This window comes from Argiope bruennichi, chromosome 8 (genome assembly GCF_947563725.1).
Source record: "Argiope bruennichi chromosome 8, qqArgBrue1.1, whole genome shotgun sequence".
NCBI classification, from domain to species: Eukaryota; Metazoa; Arthropoda; class Arachnida; order Araneae; family Araneidae; genus Argiope; species Argiope bruennichi.
Genome location: NC_079158.1, coordinates 84,018,204 through 84,041,541, shown reverse-complemented (window position 1 = coordinate 84,041,541; position 23,338 = coordinate 84,018,204). Strand labels below are relative to the sequence as shown.

The following is a 23,338-nucleotide window of genomic DNA, read 5'->3' as shown; positions in this document are numbered from 1 at the left end:
GCTGAGAGGATGGCAACGACGCTATCGTGTTATTATCGTTTATCTTTGTTTTGAAAAAGTAAATGATATGCGGGCCCAGATATGTGGGTTGTGAATTTAAATGAAAGTGATACTAGTTATTAGATAATTATTTATTGAACGTAATCTGTGTTTCCGTATGCGGTAAAAAAGTTAAAGAGTAAAGATTTTTTATGTAGTCTTTTGCCAAGATGCATAATTTTTATTTTTTCGAACACAATTTATATAAATTGTGTTTTCTCATGAAAATCAAAAATTCATTTTTTTAAAAAGTTATATTTGCATTTTTTTGCAGTAACTAATATTTTAAAAACAATCACATATGCATTTGGTTAAGGAATTATGATTTGAACAGTTGCTGTATTGTAAAAATTGTTTTTTTGTACTGATGAATTGAACGTCGAGTCGATAATGATATGAATTAGAACAAATTTCATTTCAATTTTTAATACATATACCTGCAGAAATGCAATTAGTTTTCATTACTAAAAAATTGAAAATAAAATATCTTGTATTAAAGGGTTAAATTTGTTATTTACCTGCTTAGCATTTGTTTGTAAATTTTCTGACTCATATTTTCTTTTTCAGAAGCTGTTCATCAAAAAGAATTGCCTAGGGGATGGTGATAACTCAAATTCATCATGAGTGAGAAAGAATTATTGTGCACTGCATTAGATAACACATCAATAAAGAAAGATGAAGAAAATCTTGGGAATTCCAACCCAACATTTGGTGTATCAGAACAGTTTTGTGAGGCATATGATGTCAAAAATAGTGAAGAATCAACCATTGAAGGAGTTGACCAAGTTAATGCTGAAAAGGAAAGCTATCGAGTAAACAAAACACAAGGAACATATGGAGCTATATCACTAGATAGAGATCCTTTAAAAAATGATTCAAACAGTAGCAAAGATTGTGAATCAATTGGCTTAGTTGAAAGAGAGAATAAAGAAATCAATCCTATTAAAAGAATTGATTTACATTCATCTGAAGGAAGTCCAGAGAGGTTTGGCTCTGTAAAAAATGACTCTGAAAAAGTCGAGGTAAACCTTGAAGATTCTGAACAAGATGATTACGATGAAGATGTTATGACAGGCTCTTATGGAGAAATTTCCTTAGATAGAGAGTTGCTTAATTGTGATAAAAATAGTGATTCCCTTAGTAGTAGAGATGATGAGCACTGCTTTTTAGATGAAAATCGAGGTGATGCTTCTAATAGTGATATGAAGGAAAAAAAGAGACCTGACAGTTTAATTTTAATTCAGAATCCATCTTCTTCTAAAGGGGATGAATTAACTTGCTTGAGTCAAGAGCAGGTTCAGCAGGTCCATCAAAGTCAACAAACATCTGAGGGTCGAACAACCAGTGCTGAAGTTTCTCCTAGCTTTAGTTCTGAAGAATTTGCTATGTTTACACCAGATCGTGCAAGAACTGGAAGTGATACAAGTGGTCTCTCAGAGCTTCAGGGTACATTAACAGTGGATGGTGATCTTGTAACCTTTGTTGCAGAAGATTTACAAGAAAAAATAAAAATGAGTAGCCCAGTATCACGATGGACAGGTAAGACAAATTTTTATTTTTTAAATGTTAATATTTTTTTTAACATGAAAGCAGTCAAAATATGTAATAAATATGCCACTTTCCACTTCTACCATAATTTTCATTTAGAGAGAAATATTTCTAACATATTAACATATGTTAGAAATATTATTAACATAAGGTTTCAATTAAGGTAAAATTTAATTAACATAAGTATATTTTGTAACCAGCATGTTAACCGAAAAATGAGGTTTTTAGCCACTTCTATTCTTCTCTTAATTGATGCAAAAGTATTATTTTTGATCTGAAAAATTCAATTTTATTATGGCGTAATTTTCTGAAGTAATTTTATATTTTAGAGGGTTTATTTTTTTGTATGATGGGGTGCTTTAAAAGGATAAAACAGGAAATTAAATATTGCAGAAATTAAAAATTTTAGAAGTATTTTGTGTTTCTGAAAATAAATGTTTTTAAAAATAAAATTAGTACTTGCTTTTGTACATTACATGTTTTATAATATTTAATTTGAGTGAATAATCTGCCAACTTTTAGCATTTAATAAATTATATGTTGATGTAGCTGTGTTTATATATTTGTGAAATCCTTCTTAGTATTCAGTCTTTCTCCTGTATTTCAAATATATGTTACTATTATTTTTTTTGTTTAAGTTAGCATTGGAAATAGTTACTATAGAGCAGCAAATTGACTATACTTAGATTATTCGGACAAAAGCTGCTAATGTATTGCACTGTAACATAAAAAAAAATGTTTATATTAGTTATTCCTTTATATTATTTTATAAAATAACAAACTTGAGTTACTGTGATATAGTGTAGCTTTGACATGTTGACGATTGATCTGCAACCTCATGAGCATATTTGTTTAAAGAGAGGAAAGTATAAAGTGGGCGTAGAAAAATAATCGGATTGTAATAAAAAGAATTATATTGAATGCGATTATTTTTTGTCTTATTTTCTCTTTATAGATAAATGTTGAATCGAGTATTATGAAGGAGGTTAGTGTAACCATATCCGATAAAGTTTGATTCATGTTCATTTTTTTTTATTTAAATGTATTTATCTGAAATTGTGTAAATTTTAAGTCATGGCTATCAGAGTGTCACAACCAAGCTATTTAACAGCAATTTGTCTTTAATCATACATTAGGAAATTTAATTTTTCTGTATTTTATAACATTTATTTTTTTTCAGATTCCTCTTCATTTCCTGGCTCACGGTCTTCAACACCCAGTCTTTATAGACAAGCTTTACAACCTAATTTCCACATTATTGATCCAAATATTTTAACAGATTTAGAAAGTCATGCTAAAAAGGTTGCAACTTGTGTTGATACTATGTTAGAAAACTTAAGTGGGACTTTACAAAGTGTAAGCTTTTGATTTTCTCTTAATAACCTAATGAATACTTAATTAAAATTTTTCATTGTAATTTAATAGTACTTTAGACATTTTAAATAATAATTTACTCTACAAAGAAAATATAAGCACTGATAGTTTCCATTTAAGAATAAAATAAACCATCATTTAAAAATAAAGTTATTTGTTTTCCAGATAATCCTTTGGCTTCCAACAAATTGTTTTGTTTGTTAAATAATCCCTTCATTCTGCACTTTATATGTTACATTTATAAATTATGATGTTAAATCTTTTATATTTTCATTTTCTATAGTTTTAGTTCACTTTGCAAAAATAAGTGCATTATTTGAATTACTCATGTTTCAATTCAAGCTTATACATTAATCTTATGTATGAAACAGAGACAATTTTCTGATGACAATTTTTCCACTTTCAATTTTTCAAGTGATTTATTGACAACTGGCAATACTTGAAATTTTTAAATCTAAATTTTAAATTTTCCAGAATTCATGTTTTTAATGGTTTACTTATTGCTGTAATGATATATACATAAATCATGTATACAAAAACATATATATAATATGATAATATATTTTATACATGTTTTAATTGCATGATTGCATTTTAGTTTGTTAGAAAAGTAAGAAATCAGAGAGAATTGAGCTATACTACACAGCATATTTATTTGCATTTCAAGGCCATTGGCATATGAGCAGCAACTTATTCTTTTTGTTTGATAATAGATGTCTGAATTTTGAAGAGCCCTTATTTGGAGAACTTAATAAAAGTAGCAGCCAGTTTTATGAACTTATGATTGACATATGGGATCTATAGCTTTAAAAGTATAATTGCTTTATTTAAAATTCTTTCTGAATATTTATATGAGCATTGCATCAAATCTTTCAATAGCTTAAATAAAACATGCTGACATTGTCCCTTTTAAAACAGAAAATTTGACCAAAATGATAGCCTCTTAAAGAGTTTTTTTTGTAGATAATTACGTTAAATATCGATTCTTATTTCAGTTTAATGCATCAAAGGAAATCCTTAATTTCTAGTCATCTTTTAGACCTCTTCTCAACCAAAATATTAGCTAGTAACATATGCTGCATTAATAGCTGAGAGGTTATATTATTGTAAATGCTAAATTGTTAAAGCTCTAAATATAGTATTGAATTTTTGAGTTTATTCTATTTTTTGAATATTCTTTTAAATTATTTCAGACATAGTTATTTTTTTTTATAAAGTATGCTATATATATTTAATCCTTTTTGTATTATGAAGCATAGGGTGGACCCTTTAGTCATTTAAAGTGTGATGTCATAATTATGATCTGGGTTAATTTGCACTTTTGCAATAAAAATGACTCTCAGCTCTTTAAATGATCAATTTCATTTTATAAGTTAGTTTTTGGACATATAATCTAAATTTCAAAAAGACAGTGCCGTATTTGAGATGGATGTATTCAAGCAGTGGTTGAACATATATATTTCCATTGCGACTAGGATTTTGGTATCAGCAGATCCAAAATAAATTTTATTTTAAACAATGAAGGATTTGCTCATGTTCTGTTATCTTAGTTAAAGGAACTGATGTCAGATTAACCAGACTGACTATTGGTAACATATTTATTACCCACAAGCATTTTCTTTTTTGCTTGGTGAATGGGCAACAATGTGCTGTGTCATTTTTACACATTTTAATTGAATGCCTTGAATTTTGTTCTCAATGTATGTACTTTTTAAAAATCCATCATTATTACAGATGCATAAATTAGTGGAAGAATGCACTCAATGAAGTGAATATTTTAAATATAAATTTTAATCAGCTATTAATATTATCCATTGTGCATAAATATATTTATTTAAGTTTTGAAAATATTTATTTGCATTTTAAGTATTTGTAAGTCAAAATTTTGCTATTTTATCTTATTTTATTTTGTTTAATTGTTTATGCATACATAAATCCTTTTCAATATTTTTACTTTTAGGAAACCTTATGTAACATTTTAAAAAATATTAAGAAGAATATATTTTTAGGATTTATCTTGGAAGCACCAGGGGGGTGGCCAATCCAGTCAAAATTTGTTTGTTGAGGATGTAGGAGTAGAGTATCTAATCTGATTTCCTTTTTTCTGAATTTAAATGTTGACATATTTTTTTCAGTAAATAAATTAATTTGAATTTAGCACTCTCTCTTAAGTAATTTAAAAATTTGTTGTGTTGACTTTTGAAATTGTAAAGCTTAATTGTGTTTAAATATAACCTTTATAATAAATGTTTTTAAAAGGAAAAATATATTTAATGAATGAACAATTAAATACTGTAATTTTATATTTTACCAATTACTAATTTTTCATCCATAAATGGTGTAATTGCTTTATATTAACTTTCTCCCCATTCGTGATATATGTGATTTTCTGTGTAATGTTTCATTTCTTATATTTTGAATTTTCCTATATATTATTTTAAGAATTAAAATTACTATCTATGAACTTCTGAAATGTTTTAAAATTTTAACAGGAAATTATTTTTAATTAGGTTACTTCTTTCAAAAGGAAGAAATAATAAATTTTTGATTTTTTTTTTTTCTTTTAGATATCATCTTTAACTGTGGATTGTATGGAGACATATGAAAGTTCTGTATGCAAGACTTGTGATGCTGTTGATGTTAATATTAAGGTAATTTTCTATTTTTAAAAAAATCATTTTATTAATTCTGGTAGCATGAATCATTTTATTTTTTTATTCCTGTATTTTCTTTAATTGTAAATAATTTTGTAGGCTGTTTATCAGTTAATGGCTAAATGTGAGGAGTTGAGCAATTCAATGAGTCCTCTTTATAAAATGTCAGGAGAAGTGTATCCTTTTGTGATGTCTTTTGTTAGTCTAAAAAAAATATGTAATATTTTTATAGATATTTTTACTACTAATATTTTATTTATGCTTAAATAATGTATAATAATTTTGTAATTCCTGAAAGAATAGCTTTCTCTTTGTAATTTATATATTTCTTGTATAAAATTATGGTTTCATTCCTTAATGACTTTTTAGGAAAAACATTAAAAAAATGTTGGAACAACTGGAGCACATTGTTGAACACAAATCTTGATATTTGGATTCTTTTAAAGGAATCAGAACTATTATTAATACAAATTATTATATATTTAATTTAATACTTTATCCTTAATGTCTGTTATATTTCATGTTCAGTCTCTTTACATTTTCCTCACTATATAAATATTTATATATAATAAATATAAATTATTATATAAATAAGTTTTGTGTTTATGTATATATACATGTATGTATTTTAAAGAGCTTGGGATTATTTTTCGTGTTTCCTTACTAAATGTGTTTATGCCTTTTCCGAATAAAAGCATGGAATATGTTCTAGAATTTTAACATGGTTTTCCATAATTGTCAAATAGCTATATACTTATCTTTCTTAGTAATAAATATGATAGTATGTACAGATATAAAGTAATATTCCTCTATAAATTTAGTAATAAGTTAAAAAGGATTTTAAAATGTAAGTATTAATACATTGTAAACCTAGGAGTGATTTTGTTTAAGATGCTAAATATTTCAATTTCTTAATTTTCAAACATCTATATAGTGATATATTATTTAATTTCATAAGATAATTTTTAATTTATTATATAAATTAAAAGATAATTCTGCAAGTTAAATATTGTCACTGCTCGTAATAATAATAAAAGTGTCACTCATATGGTTATGATTTTACTAAATTTAATTCTCTCTCTCTCTCTTTTTTTTGTTTATAAAATTGCTTTGCATTTGTAATAGGAAGTTAAGACAGATTGAGCACTGTTTAATCAAAATTCATCATTTCCAACTATATTTTAAAAAAATATATTTATGAAATAATTTTAGCATATAAAATATGTTTAAAAATTCTCATTACATGAATGATGATTACATGATCAAATTATTGAAACATTTGAAATACATTTATGTAAAAATTATATTCAAAATAAAACCTGTAATAAAAAATGAGTGATTTTTTTATATGTGTATGTGAAATTAGAGTTAATTATTTCTGTTACTCTGTCTTATCCTTAAATATATCTACTAACATTGATGACTCATAAATAAAATATTTAAATATATTTACACTCTTCATAATATTTACATTAAACTAGCAAATATATTTCTCATTATAAATAAATTTTGGAAAGTTTTCAAATATAATTTCACTTCATGAATTGATATTGCCCCATTGCAATTGTAAGATTTTGTAATTTATTAAATTATGCTAAAAGGTATTCAAAAATTATCTTTATACAATAAATCTAGTATCAAAGTTTTAAAAATGTATTGAAGTTTACTTAAATGATAAATCACTTCTCAATGACATTGCATTTGTAAATTTGTTTCATGCATAAAATATTTTTTAATTTACATTTGGTAATCCTTCAGTGCTCACACTTATTTTATGAACATTAGCAAACACACAGAGGGTCATTATTGACTCATAATTTTTCAGGTACTTACCCCTTCAACTTATGGGCTATTTACGTATAAAAATGAAATATGGTCAGAGTGCATAAATGTTTTTCCATGCAAATATATTCTTATTTAAGATACAAATGTAATTTTTAATAAGAAAAACCGAAATAGAACTTAGCTTCTTTTTTTTCTTACCTTTTTTGTGTTCATTTCCTTTTTTCCTGTTCTATTCCAATAAAACTTATTATTTTTAATATAAATAGGTTTTTTTTTGTATAAAAATATTGCAAGAATAAGAAAATCTATATTTTACTTATAGTTTACTTTTGAAATTTTTTGGAAAAATAGAAGCTTAAATATACTACTTTGAAAATTCATAACTTTTGTCTCTCAGTTTTATATACATACTCAAAAATTACTTTTATCATTCCTCTTTAAAGTTAATTGTTAATATAAATTTCAAGACCATATAATAAATGAATGCATATTATATAAAGATTTCGTGCTTTTTTCACAAACAAGGGAGGTCTCAGATTTTTTAGAGTATTCAGAATCAGCGTTTTGTTCCGATTCTGTATCTGTTCCAAAATTTCATTATTGTATCATGAATTTGAGGTATCATCATTTTGTCTATTTGTAGACAGACTTGTGAAAAGATTTGTGAATTTGTGCTTCTCATTGTCACAGCCATAATGTTAAAAGAATCTGAAATGTTAGCAAATGCCAAAGTGATTCCCAATGACTCCAAACCTCCTGTAAAAAATAAGACACATTGTTTTCTCTTAATCTAATCTTCTTTTTCTAGCTCTCCCATGAAGGTGTAGGAAGTAACAGGTGTAAACTTTTACAAATTCCTAGAATGTCTAAGCAGAAGAAAAATGATGGGGTCAAGAGTTTCTTATTAACATAGTAATTTTTTAATATTAAGGTATTTTAAGAATGAGGGTTTGTGAAAATATGCTTTCAATTATAAACCAGTTATTTTTGAAAGTAATATAATAACAATTTGTCATTGACTTATTCATTTTAATTTCATTTGAACTTATGACCACATACAGACACACATACAAAAAATGTTTTATTTTGAAATTTGAATATCAGTTTTAGGTTGTATTATTATTTGTAAAATGTGCAATTGAGCACATATAATGTACAATAATTATGCATGCACAGATTATTTAAAAAAATATATTATTTAAAATTTCTATAACCTTTTTAAATGAAAAAAAAAAATATTGAACTCTATAAATGGAAAATAGTTATTATCAAGAATATCTTGTAAACAAAAAAGGCTTCAAATGAAATGTTTTTTTTTTGTATCTATATTAATTTAATATATATATTTTTCTGTTAAATAAATTTATACTTGAAAATTTACAGATACTTTCAAACTCTTATCATATTTTTTAATTAGTATAATTTGTTAATAATTTTTCTATTTATAATTGTAAATGCTAATGTACTGAAATTATTAGAGTTTTTGTTTATTTTTAGTTTTATTTAAAAATAATTATGGATATTTCTATAATCAAATCTTACTTTATTTTGCTTAATTTTTTTAAAATGAATTTTAATTTTTAAAAAATAATATGCAATGGACATATTCAAAATGATTTGCTATTAATAAGAATGACTTTTTATTGAGTCTTGATTTAAAATGCATTTGAAATACTTCAAAACAAAACAGCCAACTAAATAAGTAGCATGCTCTGGTTTCTTAGAAATCACAAATCAGTGGATGTGAAGAATGTTTATTTAGTCAACATACAAATGCGGTGATAAAATGAACATACTTTCAGATTTCCCTTTCTTTTTCATTTTCATATTAAATTTTCATTTAACTTCTATACCTATTATTAATAACAAAAATTCATGTCACTAAATTGAATATACAGGGTGTTTATAAAGTCCCGGACCCATTTTGATGTTTAATAACTCATAAAATAATAAAGATAGATTTAAATTAATAACATAAATGGTTAAATAGACTCAAAAAGTTTCATGACCCTTGTCAATGAACTTCCACGTGTGCCCCCTTCGTCGCATGGAGAATATCAAGTCGATAGTCAATTTCACACCAGGTAGCGACAAGCATGTCGGCATCCACAGAGCCATTTGCGCACTTTATGGCGATTAACAATGCCAGAAACATGAAAGGATGCTTCATCGGAGAACATTATGCTCTTCAGAAAATCAGCAGCATCTTCTATCCTCCTTAGCATATCTGTTGCAAAGGCCATCCTCCTAGGTCTATCGTTCGGTTCCAAAACTTGAACAATTTGAACTTTGTATGCATGCAGTCTTAATTTTTTCTTAATAACCTTGTACACCGTCGAAATTGGCATATCCAATTCTGTTGCCGCTGATCTCACAGATATTCTAGGATTGTGTAAAAATGTCTCTCTGACACGCTCAACATCAAAATCACTTGTGCAAGGACGTCTGGAACGTTTCTTATCTTCGATACTTCCAATTTCTAGAAAATTCTTTTTCCACCGCAAGGTGCTGTTTTTGAATGGAGGATCTTTTTGGTAAATTCTTCTGAAATTTCTCTGTGCTTGCACTATCGATTTCATTTCTATGAACCACCATAAAATCTGTGCTTTCTCTTGTGGTGTATGCATTCTCCTTAATATCCGCTCGAATAAAACATCACATACAAAAGTACTACATAGAACAAACACATCAAAAGTAAACATAACATTGCAATAGTTGACAAAAACAAAAGAGAGAAAAATGCAATTAATAAGCAGACAATATTTAGAAAAGTACAGATATTTAGACTGGAAAATGAAATTATCTGAAATTAACCACACGCGCAGACGATATTTACAAAAGTAAAAATATTCAAACCTGAAAAGGAAAATATATGAGTTATTCCATCAATAAATGTCATAAGTGTGTTTATATCTTTATTATTTTATGAGTTATTAAACATCAAAATGGGTCCGGGACTTTATAAACACCCTGTATATATATATATATATATATCCAGATTTATTAAGTAATTGTATTTGCAATGCTACTTTTTCCCTCTAATAATATCCAATTAAGACTTTTCAAGTTCAAAAATCTGTCAACTCACTACACATCAATATCATCAGTTCAAAATCTAATAAACTACTTAGTTAAACTACAAATTATAATGATATGAGTGTATTTTTTAATGAAATTTCATAATCTTTTTAATAAAATTCCAACTATTAATTTAAAAACATTTTCAGATAATTACATTACGTTCATTGAAATAATGAACGTAATGTAATTACGTTCATTATTTCAATTACTTGAATAACCATATATATATTTTCTTTCTTGAATTTTTATCACGACATCTATTAATAAAATAACATTCTTTAGATAGTATAATATTTTAGAACATTTTATTAAAAAAAATTAATTATGTTGATTCAATAGAAAAAAAATGTTCCAACTTTTTTTTTTTTTTTTAATCTGATTGTTGCTCTGTTAGATTTAGGTTTATAATTAAATCCCTGCTAAAATGATTTTTCTTAAAAAAAACTTATGGAATGATTTAATTTCTAATATTATTCCTTCTATTTTTTTCAGCCAAGATAGCAACTTCAATAAAATCTTCTAATATGCATAGTTAGATATAATTAAGTAAACTTTCTGTTAATAAAGTAACAGTATTCCCTTTAATAGAAGGTCAGGAAGAAACATATCTATTTCATGTTATAAATTTCCTTCACCTTATTTATCATTTGTTTAACTTTTATATATAAGAATAAGCTGAATTTCATTATATCAAAAATTGTTTTGTGGCTAGCTTCGTTGTGCAGGAAAAAGAACTAAAGACATTTTTTTTTTTTTTTTTTTTTTTAAATTTAAGCTTTCAAAGAAAATGGCAGTGTATTAGAATCTCAAATCAAGTACTTATAACACTATAAATTAAAAAAAAATATTAGAATGAACTGGGACTAAGGCTAAATGATGTACTAAAAAGATTTTACAGTATTTAGCTAGCCAAAAAGTGAGAAAAAAAAATCATATTTTGGAAATAGTTTTAATTAAACTGAATATTGAAAATCTTTATTATTCTTTTCAGTTCCTTCCAATAGTATTCATTTAAGGCTGTTTCCACTTTTTAATTACAATAAAATGCAGTTATATTATTGAATAAATTTATCTTTGTAGGAATGAATTTTAGAAATGAGTTAATTGTACTTTTGTTGGTTAAATTATTTGAGACCATATTCTTTTTGTATATTTTATGTTTTGATAGTTGTTTAGAAAATTAATAAATAATAATGACTGACATTCATTTATATTTTGATGTCATGAAAATATAATTAATTTTCTGTAAAGTATAATAATTAAAATCAGTAACAACTCAAAGTTAAATTTTCATTATGCTTTTAAATGTTGTCTGATCAAAGATTAAAAATTATTATTACAAATATTTTGTAAAAATTTTATGAATTTTAGAACTGCAATAAACTGAAAAGCTAAATCACTTCAAAAATTAATAATTACTGAAATCTCTAATTAGATATATTTTTTATTCTGTTTTAGTAAAATTTGTTATATTGTCAAATTATTTAGAATTTATAAATTTTTTAATATACATTCTAGAAAGTTAAATGTGTAATCTATTATAATTTTTTGATAATCTTTTTTTGTTATTCTGAGAATATATTTGTAAATTTTATTTCTTTTGGGATTAGTATTTCACTACTAATTTGTGAATTTAAATGCATTACTTAAAATCTTTGTTCTTTGTAATGAGGTTTTGTAAGTAATTTCAAGTGTTTTCAATAATTTATATAACTTGCACTTAAAACATATTTAAGCATACAAAGCATTGATTTAAAATCATGGAATTTACATAAAAAATTTTAATTTATGGAAAAATATTGTAAGATCTTATATTAATTTTTAGATTAAGATATTCTATTAAAATATTCAGCAGGAGTAAATTGTTCAAAATTATTTACTTTAAAACCGTTATACAGTAGAGTACTATTAGTATGATTTCATTTTGTTTGAATAAATAGTAATTTGAAGCATTAGTTAAGCTGTTCAGGGATGAAAAAATGATTAAAGCAAAAATATCTGAAAATACAAGTATAATGTTTTCAGAGTTTGAAATTGAAACAGATTTTTCACGATATGCTATTTTGTTATAGACTTGATCAGTAGTTATCAGTCTATTTGATATCTATATGCGACCTGAAGTGATTTGGAAATAAGCAGCAAAAAAATATAAATGGATATTTTGAATCTAAACTTCAAGACCAAGCAAGCTATTTAGTCATTTAGATCAAATCAGCACAATTTTAAAATAAAATTAAACATGATTTAATTGTTTTAGACATTGAATTCTTAAAAGCTATATAAACATCAAAAGTTTTGAAACTGAAACATAGCAATGATTCAAAAACAAATTGATGTATCAGTATGAAATTTAGTATTTTTCCATGTCCATATGAATAATATCTGTGCAATTTTAATGGAAATCTGATATATATATATATATATATATATATATATATATATATATATATATATATATATATATATATATATATATATATATATATATATGTGGCTTATAGTGTGTTAATATGGCATGACTTTGATTAATTTGCTTGATAGCTTTGTTATCATTTTAAGTTATCAGTTAAAAGTGTATTTTAGCATAGTATACTAGAGTGACTTAAACAAGTAATAATGTATAAGGAATTGCACTTAGTTTGCAAATAATTGAAAAAAAAATTACTAAATATAATATTATATATATTTAAAATGAAATAATATGTAGTCTGAAAACTTGTTATTGTGCATTTATTATTTATTAACCAGAAACATTTCTAACATAAATGATAATATCATCATCTCAATATTTATGGTTCAGAGATCTGTATGAAAAAAAAAAAATTACTTGTAATTAGATAAAATTAATGAAATTTCTATTAAAATCTTTTGAATTTTATTAAACATAAAAACGAACTTAATATTTGTTTATTGTTTCTTTTCAGAAAGTTGTACTAAGAATAACTACATTTTTGTATTACAGTTTTCTTAACATGTTCATATATTATTTATTATCAATTTTATATTGGTTATTAAAATCAGTCAGTAGGTAGATTAAGACTGAATTCAGCAAATATATTTTCCTTTAAACAGTAAAATTTTAACCATTTATTTGGCATGGTAGCTCAGAAATAATGTGTTTTCATTGGCTCTTACAGGAGACCTATAACTCCAAATGCTTTACATGGGCAGTGGAAGCATGCATTTTAATACAAGTTTCTTGTAATAAATTTCTAAGAATGAATGAAATTCATTTTTTAAGAATATATAAATATATTATACATATCCTACTAGTTTAATATATATATCATTTTTATTACACCTTCTTTATTTGCCAATTAAAGAAATTAAGTTGAAATTAAATGCAAACAGAATATATAATGTTCAGTAAAAATAAATAAATAAATAATAATAAGCCAAAAAGTGAAAATTGATTCTCTCTCTCTCTTTTGTTGTCTAAGTTAGGAAAATGGTTGCAATTCGTATATCAAGGCAATTAAATATTACAGTATGTTAAATGAGTTAAGAAAAATAAAATTTGTGAAAACTTTAGAACTACTTATTATAAAGTTACATATCAAAAATCATTTTATAGATTGTTTTGGAATTGTCACCTTTCTGTTGTTCATTTAAATTTCATCTTCATGTTTCTTTTTAGATTATTTTATATTTAAATATATTCTGAACTAATAATAAAGGAGAATGTGTATTTGTTAATATTCTATAAACCACACTGCTTGAATCTATTTGGAACAAATAAATTTTGATGAATAAAAACATTCTTTGTAGCATTTTTTTTAAAATTTTTAATTAAAGGCAGTTAGTATATAATACAAAAAGGCAAAATAAAAAAGAAAATGCAGGATTTGCAGTTTAAGTAATAATCCATTTAAACACATAAAATGGTAGTTAGATTAAAGATGATTTGTTCAACATAAAAGTGGAAAAAAATTATGCCTTATTATGAGGGATGATTGTAACTCCATACAAAAAATAGCTTGAAGTAAAATCTGTCTTAATATTAAATAATTCAGAATGTTAATGTGATATGCATATATGCTTATTAAAAATCATTAGTAAAAAAATTATGAAAAAAACAACAGCAGAAACAAATGAGCACATAACTTAATAATTTTGAGTGTAATAATTTTCAAACAATTTCATTCAGCAAAGAAAAAGTATAATTCTGAAAATAATGACTACATGATTTCATAATATTGCTCAACATTTTTTCTCAATAAATTTAAAATAATTATTCAGATTACTTTTTAGGTGGGTAGGCAGTTATGGAAATTGCAAAGTTTCAACTTTTCTCAATGAATAAATGAAAGTTCAATTTGACCATGGTTTTTCATTTAACTTTTCTATTAGAAACTAAAATATCCATATTAACAGGCATTGAACATTAATTTAAATTTGAAAGAGAAAGAATCACAGGAAGTGAGGAATTTTAGTAAAATATCCTGGATGGAAGATTTTGGTATGGTTTTTATTGATGCAAGAGTAATCTTTGTCTAAATTGCAGGGTAAAAGATTCAATAAAATTTACATAGAAGACTGAACAATGCAATTTTATAGAATTTCCCCCACCAAAAATATAAGTATAAGTAATAATAATATTTTATAAAACATTAGTAAAAGTAATAATTGCAGACTATTAATACTATTGCATGTTAATAGTTTACATAATGTTTTATAATCTGCACCACATACAGACTGTCCATCTTGAAGCTGTTCATCATTTATCATAATATCTAAATAATTAAACAGATTTTCAAAAATTAGTTCATGAAGAAAAATAAACAGATTTAATTACTTTTTTCAATACTGATTAATTCGTTTTCATATCTTTTTTTAGTTTGAATTCCTCAATTCAAAAATTATTTTTCAATTCCTTTTTGAAATAATTGAACTACTATTTGATAGTTTTTGATTTCTTGGTTTAGCATTTTTCACTATCTGAAATTACATTCAACAAATTATGTATTTTCATCAAAACAATGAAAGGTTCACCATGTAGAGCAGGATTAAAGTTATAAAACCTGAAGATATTTCTTTAAGATACTTTTTTTACAGCACAAAATCGATTTATTTAATGTAGTCTCTTTGGGAATGCAATTAATTTTGGGAATAATTTTCCCCCCAATTAAAATGACTTTGTCAAAATTCCTAATAAACCTAATGAATATATTCATCACAAATGTATTTTTTTAATAAATTTAAATGAAGTATGTAATGTTTATTTAAAATATGCTTTAATAATGTTACAATGATATATTTATTTCAGATCATTTAACATTATCATCATCAAGACCTTGTCACTAAATTCACAAAACATTCGTTAAACAATTGACATCTTTGTTAGTGACAAAAAAAAAAAAGTTTCACTAAACATTCAATTGTTATTTTAGGATTGCAATTGAATTGTCACATTTGGTTAGTTATAACTTGAAACAAATTCTAATGAAATCTTAAGTCTAAGCAGATAAAATTAAAGAAAGTTAATGAATAAAATAAAAAAACAATCAATCAATTCAGTATTCTGAAAAGTAAAAAATCTGAATACATGCACCCCATACTGTTGTTCTGTAGTGAATATCTTTAGGGAATGAATAAGATATATGCCAGTTATTAAGTTCTTAATGCTATGAATTTTGCTACTGGAACAGCAGCACAGATCCATAAGTGATGAAACATTTTAAATAGAAAATTAAAAAATGCAGTCCCTAGTTTAAAAAATGGATAATTTTAAAATTAGGTATAAGATGGTTGGCTTTTAAATACTTATTAAAACCTTTATTTGCAGTACAAAGGCAAATTTATAAAAGATAAACAAAAGCCAGTAAGAAGATGCAAGCTGTTAAATTATTACATCTTCCTTTATACATCTTAATATATATAAATTACGTGTCACGTTGTTTGTCCGCGATGGACTCCTAAACTACTTAACCGATTTTAATCAAGTTTGAACACCGTGTGCAGTTTTATCTAACTTAAAAGATAGGATAGCCTTTTTTTGAATTTTTAATTAGAATTTTAATTATTAATTAAAAACTAACTTTCCCGCCAAAAAAATCTTTTCATTTTCCCCACCGCCAAATGAGTACGGCTTCAATTTTTTTTTTTTTTTTTCCCCAACAGTCATGAGGCTAGGCTTAAGATTTTTCAGCTGATTATTTGAAACGATTCTATTTATTTTCTTAATGTTTGATGCATTTAAAATTAAACATTGTTAATGAATCGATCTTTCAGATTCATTCTTAAGTACTTTTGAATTAAAATAAAACAGAATAAAGAAAATTAAAAATTTCTAATCTGCATAGCGTTACCCCAACTGGCTTAGAAAAACTCGCGCATTTGCGTTACCGTAACTGGCGTTGAAATTTTACGCATGCGCATTGTGTTCTGATTGTTGACATGACAACCATTATCAACGGATGATTTAAATTATTTTTAGGTTAGTTGCATGTTTTTGTAATTAAATTGTATTTTTGTTAGTTATATATTTTTTGTATACGCTTACAGTTTTAAGTACATCATTTTTTTAGTTATTTGTAACCTGTTTTCAACGGATTATTTTAAACGATTCGTTTTACTTTCTTAGTGTTTGATGCATTTAAAATTAAACATTGTTAATGAATCGTTCTGGTCATAATGAATCTGAGAATATTTTGTTGACAAATTCTTGAAATATTACATAAATTAGGAAAGATATTCTTTAGTGCCCATAAAGTTTAAACGCTCAGTGACTGTTTTCAGTAATCATACTACAAAAAATTACTTTGTTTCAGTAAAAAATATTATTATATTAATTGCAGATTAATCCTTTTCACTTTAATTTATAGTACAAATTCTACGAAACTAACAGAAAATTACAGAGATACATATTACGTTATGACTGAAGGCGTTCATAATATTATGAGAGAATTATATGACTATCAAAATTTGAAGTTTTAAAATATTTTGATGAAGAAGCTATTAAAATAGGAATTGCATAAAATATTTAATTATTAAAATTTAAACGAACATTCAGATTGGCGAACCGGCTGGTCGCCAAAGGCGGCTAGTAGTCGTAATAGAATCAATATCAAAAACTGTTATAGTAATTAGAATGAAATCTTGAGTCTTAATTAATATATGTACAAAATAACTTACTAACAAGGAAAAAAAATTAGTTTCAGTAGAAAAAGGCATTGATTTTTAGTACTTCTATTAGCCATCATTTTCAGTTAAACACATTTGAAAATAATCTCAGAATTGATTTCAATAAAAAAGTTAGCAATTTATCAAAGACCTACTCTAAATTAAAGTCAATAACTAAAAGAATTAATAGTACCTACAGTTGAAATAGGCTATTTTTTTGTATGACTTGGATGTTGTAAATTAAACAAGTAAATTCTAACTATGTTTATTTATAAATAAAAACATTTCTAACCACCAATTTTTTTTTTTTATTTATAATAAATAAAAGTTATTACAAAGGAGTGCAATTAAGTCTTAAAAACATGAAAATTATTTTAAGAAAAAAAATGTGTCCTTTCTTAGTTGAATATGTTTTATGTTGAAAATGTTAGGTGAAATTTTATGCTAGATTTAAGTAAGAAATTTAGTATCTAAGAAAATATTTTAAATAAAATAAATTAGCTGGCTTAACTAATAAGAACTTTAAATGTTTCCTGAACACAGAAAATGATTTTGTTCTCTATATTTTTTGTGGTTATAAAGAAGTATTTTATAAATATTCTAAAATATGATTTATATAAGATTAAGAATGAGGTGATCCAATATATATGTATATATATAAGAGCAATAAATAATGAATGGTTATAATTGTTAGGATAAAAAATAATTACAATTCTGAAATTCCAATATACATAAATTACAAAAGCAGTTAAGCATTAGTTCTTTGTGTGAATTCAAACATTACAATTACACAGCTAATACAAGTCAAAAAAGAAATTACAGCATTTTGTATACTCTAAAATAAAACTGAAATTAGTGTTATAACTTTCTTTAGATTAAACAATTTTTAAATTCTTCATGAAAATTTCTCATTAATTACTAATTACATTTGATAAACAGCTGGTTTTCTGAAGATATTATTTATTTATAGTTAATTTATTTAGATAAAACTTCACTATCCTATTAAATTGACAGACATTTCAGTCACTAAGTCTACACTAACGAATTTTACAGCAACTAAATTAACATAATTTAAACTATAATCTTTTTTGACTGTAAACAGTGTAAAAATCATTTTTGTGTGAGAACATTTTCAGAAGCTACTGCATAAAAACATTAAAGTCCAAGTTTTTTTTTTGAAATTTTAATTAAAAATATCATTTTAAACTGCATATTTTTAGCTTCCAAAATATATCTGAGCCAAATTTGATAGTTCTAGGTCAAATAGCCTGACTTATAGAATGCCAACTGACACACAAACATATTCATCTTTATTATAAGCAGATATTAAATAGTGAAAATAATGAATGTGGCCATATTTCTTTTGTAAATATACAGTGTTTATTTTTTTAGCAATGGATAGTATCATTCCAAAATTAGTATTTCTTATGTTTACTTATTTGATAATTTTCTTCACACTTATGCATATATTTATATTCTTCGAAAATAATTTATTCCATTATTTTCAGATTGTATACATTTCGTTTTTCACTTATATTCATTGGGGTAAAACGGCTTGAATATGGTAAGATAACAATAATTTCTGATAATGCAATTATTACAACTGGTAAAAAAAAAAAAAAAAAAAGAGAAAGAAAATAGTATATATTTTTTTTTATTTATATATTTTGATACAAATGCTGTTATGGTGAAATATTTGTACATGAAGTTCATGAAAAAGGAATATTGGAAAATACAAGATGTTAATGTTACTATTTCTATTAAACATTACATAAATCGAAACCTGAATAGTTTCCTGTTATGATACAAAATTAAAATTTACTGAATACTAATATCAAATAAAATACACAACTTTTTAAAAACAAAATTTACCTTTAAATATAATTAATGAATCTACATTAAAATTCAAGTGTTCTGTCTAACATACCAAATCTCAAGCTCATTCTAGTGGGTTTTGAAAGCTATTTTCATTCTAAACACTCAGAGATTTAAGTATTGCTAGTCTTTATATAGAAATAAATAATTTCATATAACAATATGAGAAGATTGTTGAAAAAATTAAAAATTGAGGCAACTCAAATGGAATTATTGAATTCTTTTTTGCTGACTGCAATTTCCTCCCTTTATTAATGCAAACCATAAAAAAATCAATTAATGTCACAGAGAGAAATTCAATTAGCAATTTTAAAATAGATATTAAGGTAATTAATTTATGAGCTAAAATTATTTGTGATTAACACGAAGTGTATATAATTTCTAGTTTTTTTCTCAGAATGAGAGAGGATCTAATAATTTCATCTCTCCCCCTTTCAAATACTTTTATGAAGTTTTACTTTTTTCCAATATTTCACATTTTGTAATACAATTCTTCCATTTTCAGAGAAAAAATTCTTCTATGGATTATTTTTACATCTAATTAAAATAATAATAATAAAAGCTAATTTCATTTAAATTATTCTATGTTTATTAAGTTACAATGAAAAAAAAAGTTTACAAAAAAATTGTATGGATGTTATTATTACACATTTATGAAATGGTTTAAACAGTTTTAAAAGATACATTTTCAATATTGAAATTATAGAAGTCTGTAAATTAGAACATTTAGATAACTTCTTTTTTTCTCAAACTAATTATCTGTATAAAAGATACAGAAATTATTATTATTCACATTGCATTCTTTCACCTTTTAAAAATTATTGTAAAACTTGCATCTTTTAGTTTTTTTAAATATGATTACTATACATTTATTCAGTTTATTGTCAAGTTACACCATTGGACACAAGATTTAGTAGATAGTTTTAACATAAAAGCAACTAATAAAATAAACAAATCAAATTTTGAAATAATTATCTTAGCAAATAGAATGTCCCATATCCAAATTGTTGACATCTTCAATAATTCTACTGATAAGATGCGCATAAAAAAAACTGGTAAATAAATTTCTCAAAATGAGGAAGGGAAATGTCTGGCTCAGGGAATTAATGAACTGCTTTTAAAAATATTATACAAGAGCTATAATTTATCAGAAGCCAGCAAAAAGTATATATATCTTTACCCCTTCAAGAAATGAAAATTATGCATATTGTATATATAAAAAAAGTAATGATAATTTTTTTTTTCAACTACACCACAGTCAAATTATTCCAAACAGCAAGTATAATAACAAATAGGTACCATATGACAAAAACTTGAAGGTCACTACGATCTTGCAATTCATACAGTAAAACAGGATACCTATGTAATAATCAAATTACATCAACTAAATAATAAAATACCAAACTTCCTTAAAAAATATTTAAATAGACAATCAAAGAAATATTTAGTTTAATCTTTAACAGAAAAAATTATATTTAACCAAAGCAGAAATTTTATTTATAAATACCAGAACTTATTTCTCAAATTTTAGCTTTTTGTTAAACATACATTAAGTCCAAATTGTTCTTCTGGGAAAAAAAAAAAAATTCTTAGATGAAATACAAAATTGAATATCCTTGATCAAAGGTAGTATATATGAATGAATGATATAAATGCAGTTTATCAAGAGAAAATGATATATTGCTTGCTGAATGGGTGCAGATTAAAGAAAAAAGATGTTTGAAAATATTTCTTTTTTACAATATCAATAAAATCGTTTACCACCCCTTCCTCGTGAATAATAGTTTGAACCTCTTGAACGAGAGAAATTAACATTGGTACTGTATTTACCACCTGGTGGTTGATACAATTCTCGTACAGACTTTGGATCTCTCTTGGACACTTTCTTTTCATCAGAAGTAACTCCATCAGATTCACGTTTAATGCCAGCCGAAGTCATTGGAGTTTTGTTAGACAAAGTAGACACTGGTTTCCAAGAAAGAGTAACTGCAGTCTTGAAAGTTGGAGGCGTGCGGAAGAGATCTTTAATCAAAGAATTGATATTATTCATAGTACGTAATATAATTGCTTTCATCTTTGTTTCTTCTGCTTTAGTTTCTTTAGATTTATTGCTTACCAAAGATTCACGAAATGTTTTAATACCATTCTGAACTCCTCGAGCTAAAAACTGTAACCGAGTCTTAAGATCCTTAAACCGGTGAGAATTATCAGCAGCTGTTAGAAATTCTGGGCAATGCTTTAGGTAATGAGTAAAAATATATAATAAGCACTCTATGTGAGTAAATTTCAAATTAGGTTCATCTGACTGAGAACCATTTTCCAGATCAGTTGCTGGAGGTAAAGGAATATATTCCAAAAGGATTTTATGAATAACTTCAGCACATTCTTTATTTTGGTCATCTTCTGTAAGAAATGGAGATAGCTCAGCCAATAATTTAATAACATCAAGACTCAACTCAGGCCCACTTTCTAATTCTTCAATTTCATCCAGCTTTGTAACAACATACAAACAAATGTAGTTAGCAAAAGGAGTTGAGCTAATGAAAGCTGAGAAATATGGAAGAGCCAAACGGACACATTGCAAAAAACCAGCTACATTATCAGGAGACGGTTGAAATTCTGCATCCAATTCAGCTTGTTCTGCAATCAAGTTAACTAAAGTTTGCTGGACTGGTACAGTTTTAGCTATCTTTAGATTTGAAAGTAAAGGCATAAGGGTTAAAAAGTCATCACCTCCTATTTCTGGGAAAGATGCTTTGCATTTTTCTAGCACAAATTCTTCTACATCTTTTGTAGTAAGTTCTGGTGGGAGGAATTTGAATTTTGTACATAGAAACTGTATAGCACGTTTACGGATAGTATCTTCTTCAGTAGAAGCAATTTGAAGGAATACACCATCGAGAGTCGATTTGATATCAATTTTCAGTATGGTCATCAAAGCAGTATGGATAGTCGCAACTTCGCTTGTATCTTCAGACTGTAACATTTGGGTCAATATATCAGAAATCTTGGTGATAAATTCCTTCGATTCCTTACAAAAACTTGGTAAATATTTCACGGCATTTTTACGAATCGCAACATCTTCATCTTCTACTAAATCCAGCTGAGCATCTAGTGCAGTTTCTGCCAAGCTTGGGAAATCTTTCAAGAAGCGAGGAATAAACTGGCATGCTAACATTTTTTCACTCGTATCGCCTTTTACAGCTTGTATAATTTCTAGATACAGCATCTCATGCTCAGAGGTTTTATCCTTAGCCTCAGCTAAGATGTCATAGTTTTGATATAATTTGTCCACTTTATCCATTTTATTTTAAATTCGTATGCTTCAGTAATCAGATAAAAAGACTAAGCTTACAATCCAATTTTGAAAACAGTTATGGGTAGATAGAAGCAAAAGCAGAGATATAATAAATGTTAATTACCCTATTACGTTAGAAACAAAATACAGCCAAAGGCACCATTATAACAACAAGAATTCAAAAATTACCATCAAGTTAACCAAAATTCCATTCCTTGATTCGAAATTTATTTATGGAATTTAAACTCACAAATCGTGTTTGGTCGGCAAGGCGATAAACATGAATACGGCTACAGTTAAAAGAACATAAGCAGACGTTATTAAATATTTTAATCTCAATAATTATTATTTGAATTATATATTTAATTTTTAAAAGTTTTATAAAATATAGGTAAATAATTTTAAAGGAAAATTTAAAATAAAATATATTTTAATTCCTTTTATTGTACTTTCTTTACAATTATAGTTTTAGTTTAATACATTGTCAACAGTTGGCGCTATATTGAAGAATTACAAGAAATAGAAATAGAATAAAAGCGTCGTGAATCGAGATCGTGAAAAA

General features: G+C 25.4%; 2 protein-coding genes across 2 annotated transcripts; one reads left to right on the top strand and one right to left on the bottom strand.

The window, feature by feature from the left end:
* Positions 1 to 37: 37 nt before the first annotated feature.
* LOC129981747 (uncharacterized) lies at positions 38 to 6,806 on the top strand. The gene is made up of 6 exons (XM_056092729.1): positions 38 to 178; positions 607 to 1,578; positions 2,768 to 2,943; positions 5,529 to 5,612; positions 5,715 to 5,791; positions 5,985 to 6,806. Exons 2-6 carry the CDS (start codon positions 660 to 662, stop codon positions 6,040 to 6,042), a joined length of 1,314 nt encoding a protein of 437 aa, XP_055948704.1. The 5' UTR covers positions 38 to 178; positions 607 to 659; the 3' UTR covers positions 6,043 to 6,806.
* A 12,489-nt stretch (positions 6,807 to 19,295) lies between these two features.
* LOC129981712 (apoptosis inhibitor 5-like) lies at positions 19,296 to 23,053 on the bottom strand. The gene has a single exon (XM_056092664.1). The coding sequence runs from the start codon at positions 22,780 to 22,782 to the stop codon at positions 21,223 to 21,225; it is 1,560 nt and encodes a 519-aa protein (XP_055948639.1). The 5' UTR covers positions 22,783 to 23,053; the 3' UTR covers positions 19,296 to 21,222.
* Between the last annotated feature and the right edge of the window lie 285 nt (positions 23,054 to 23,338).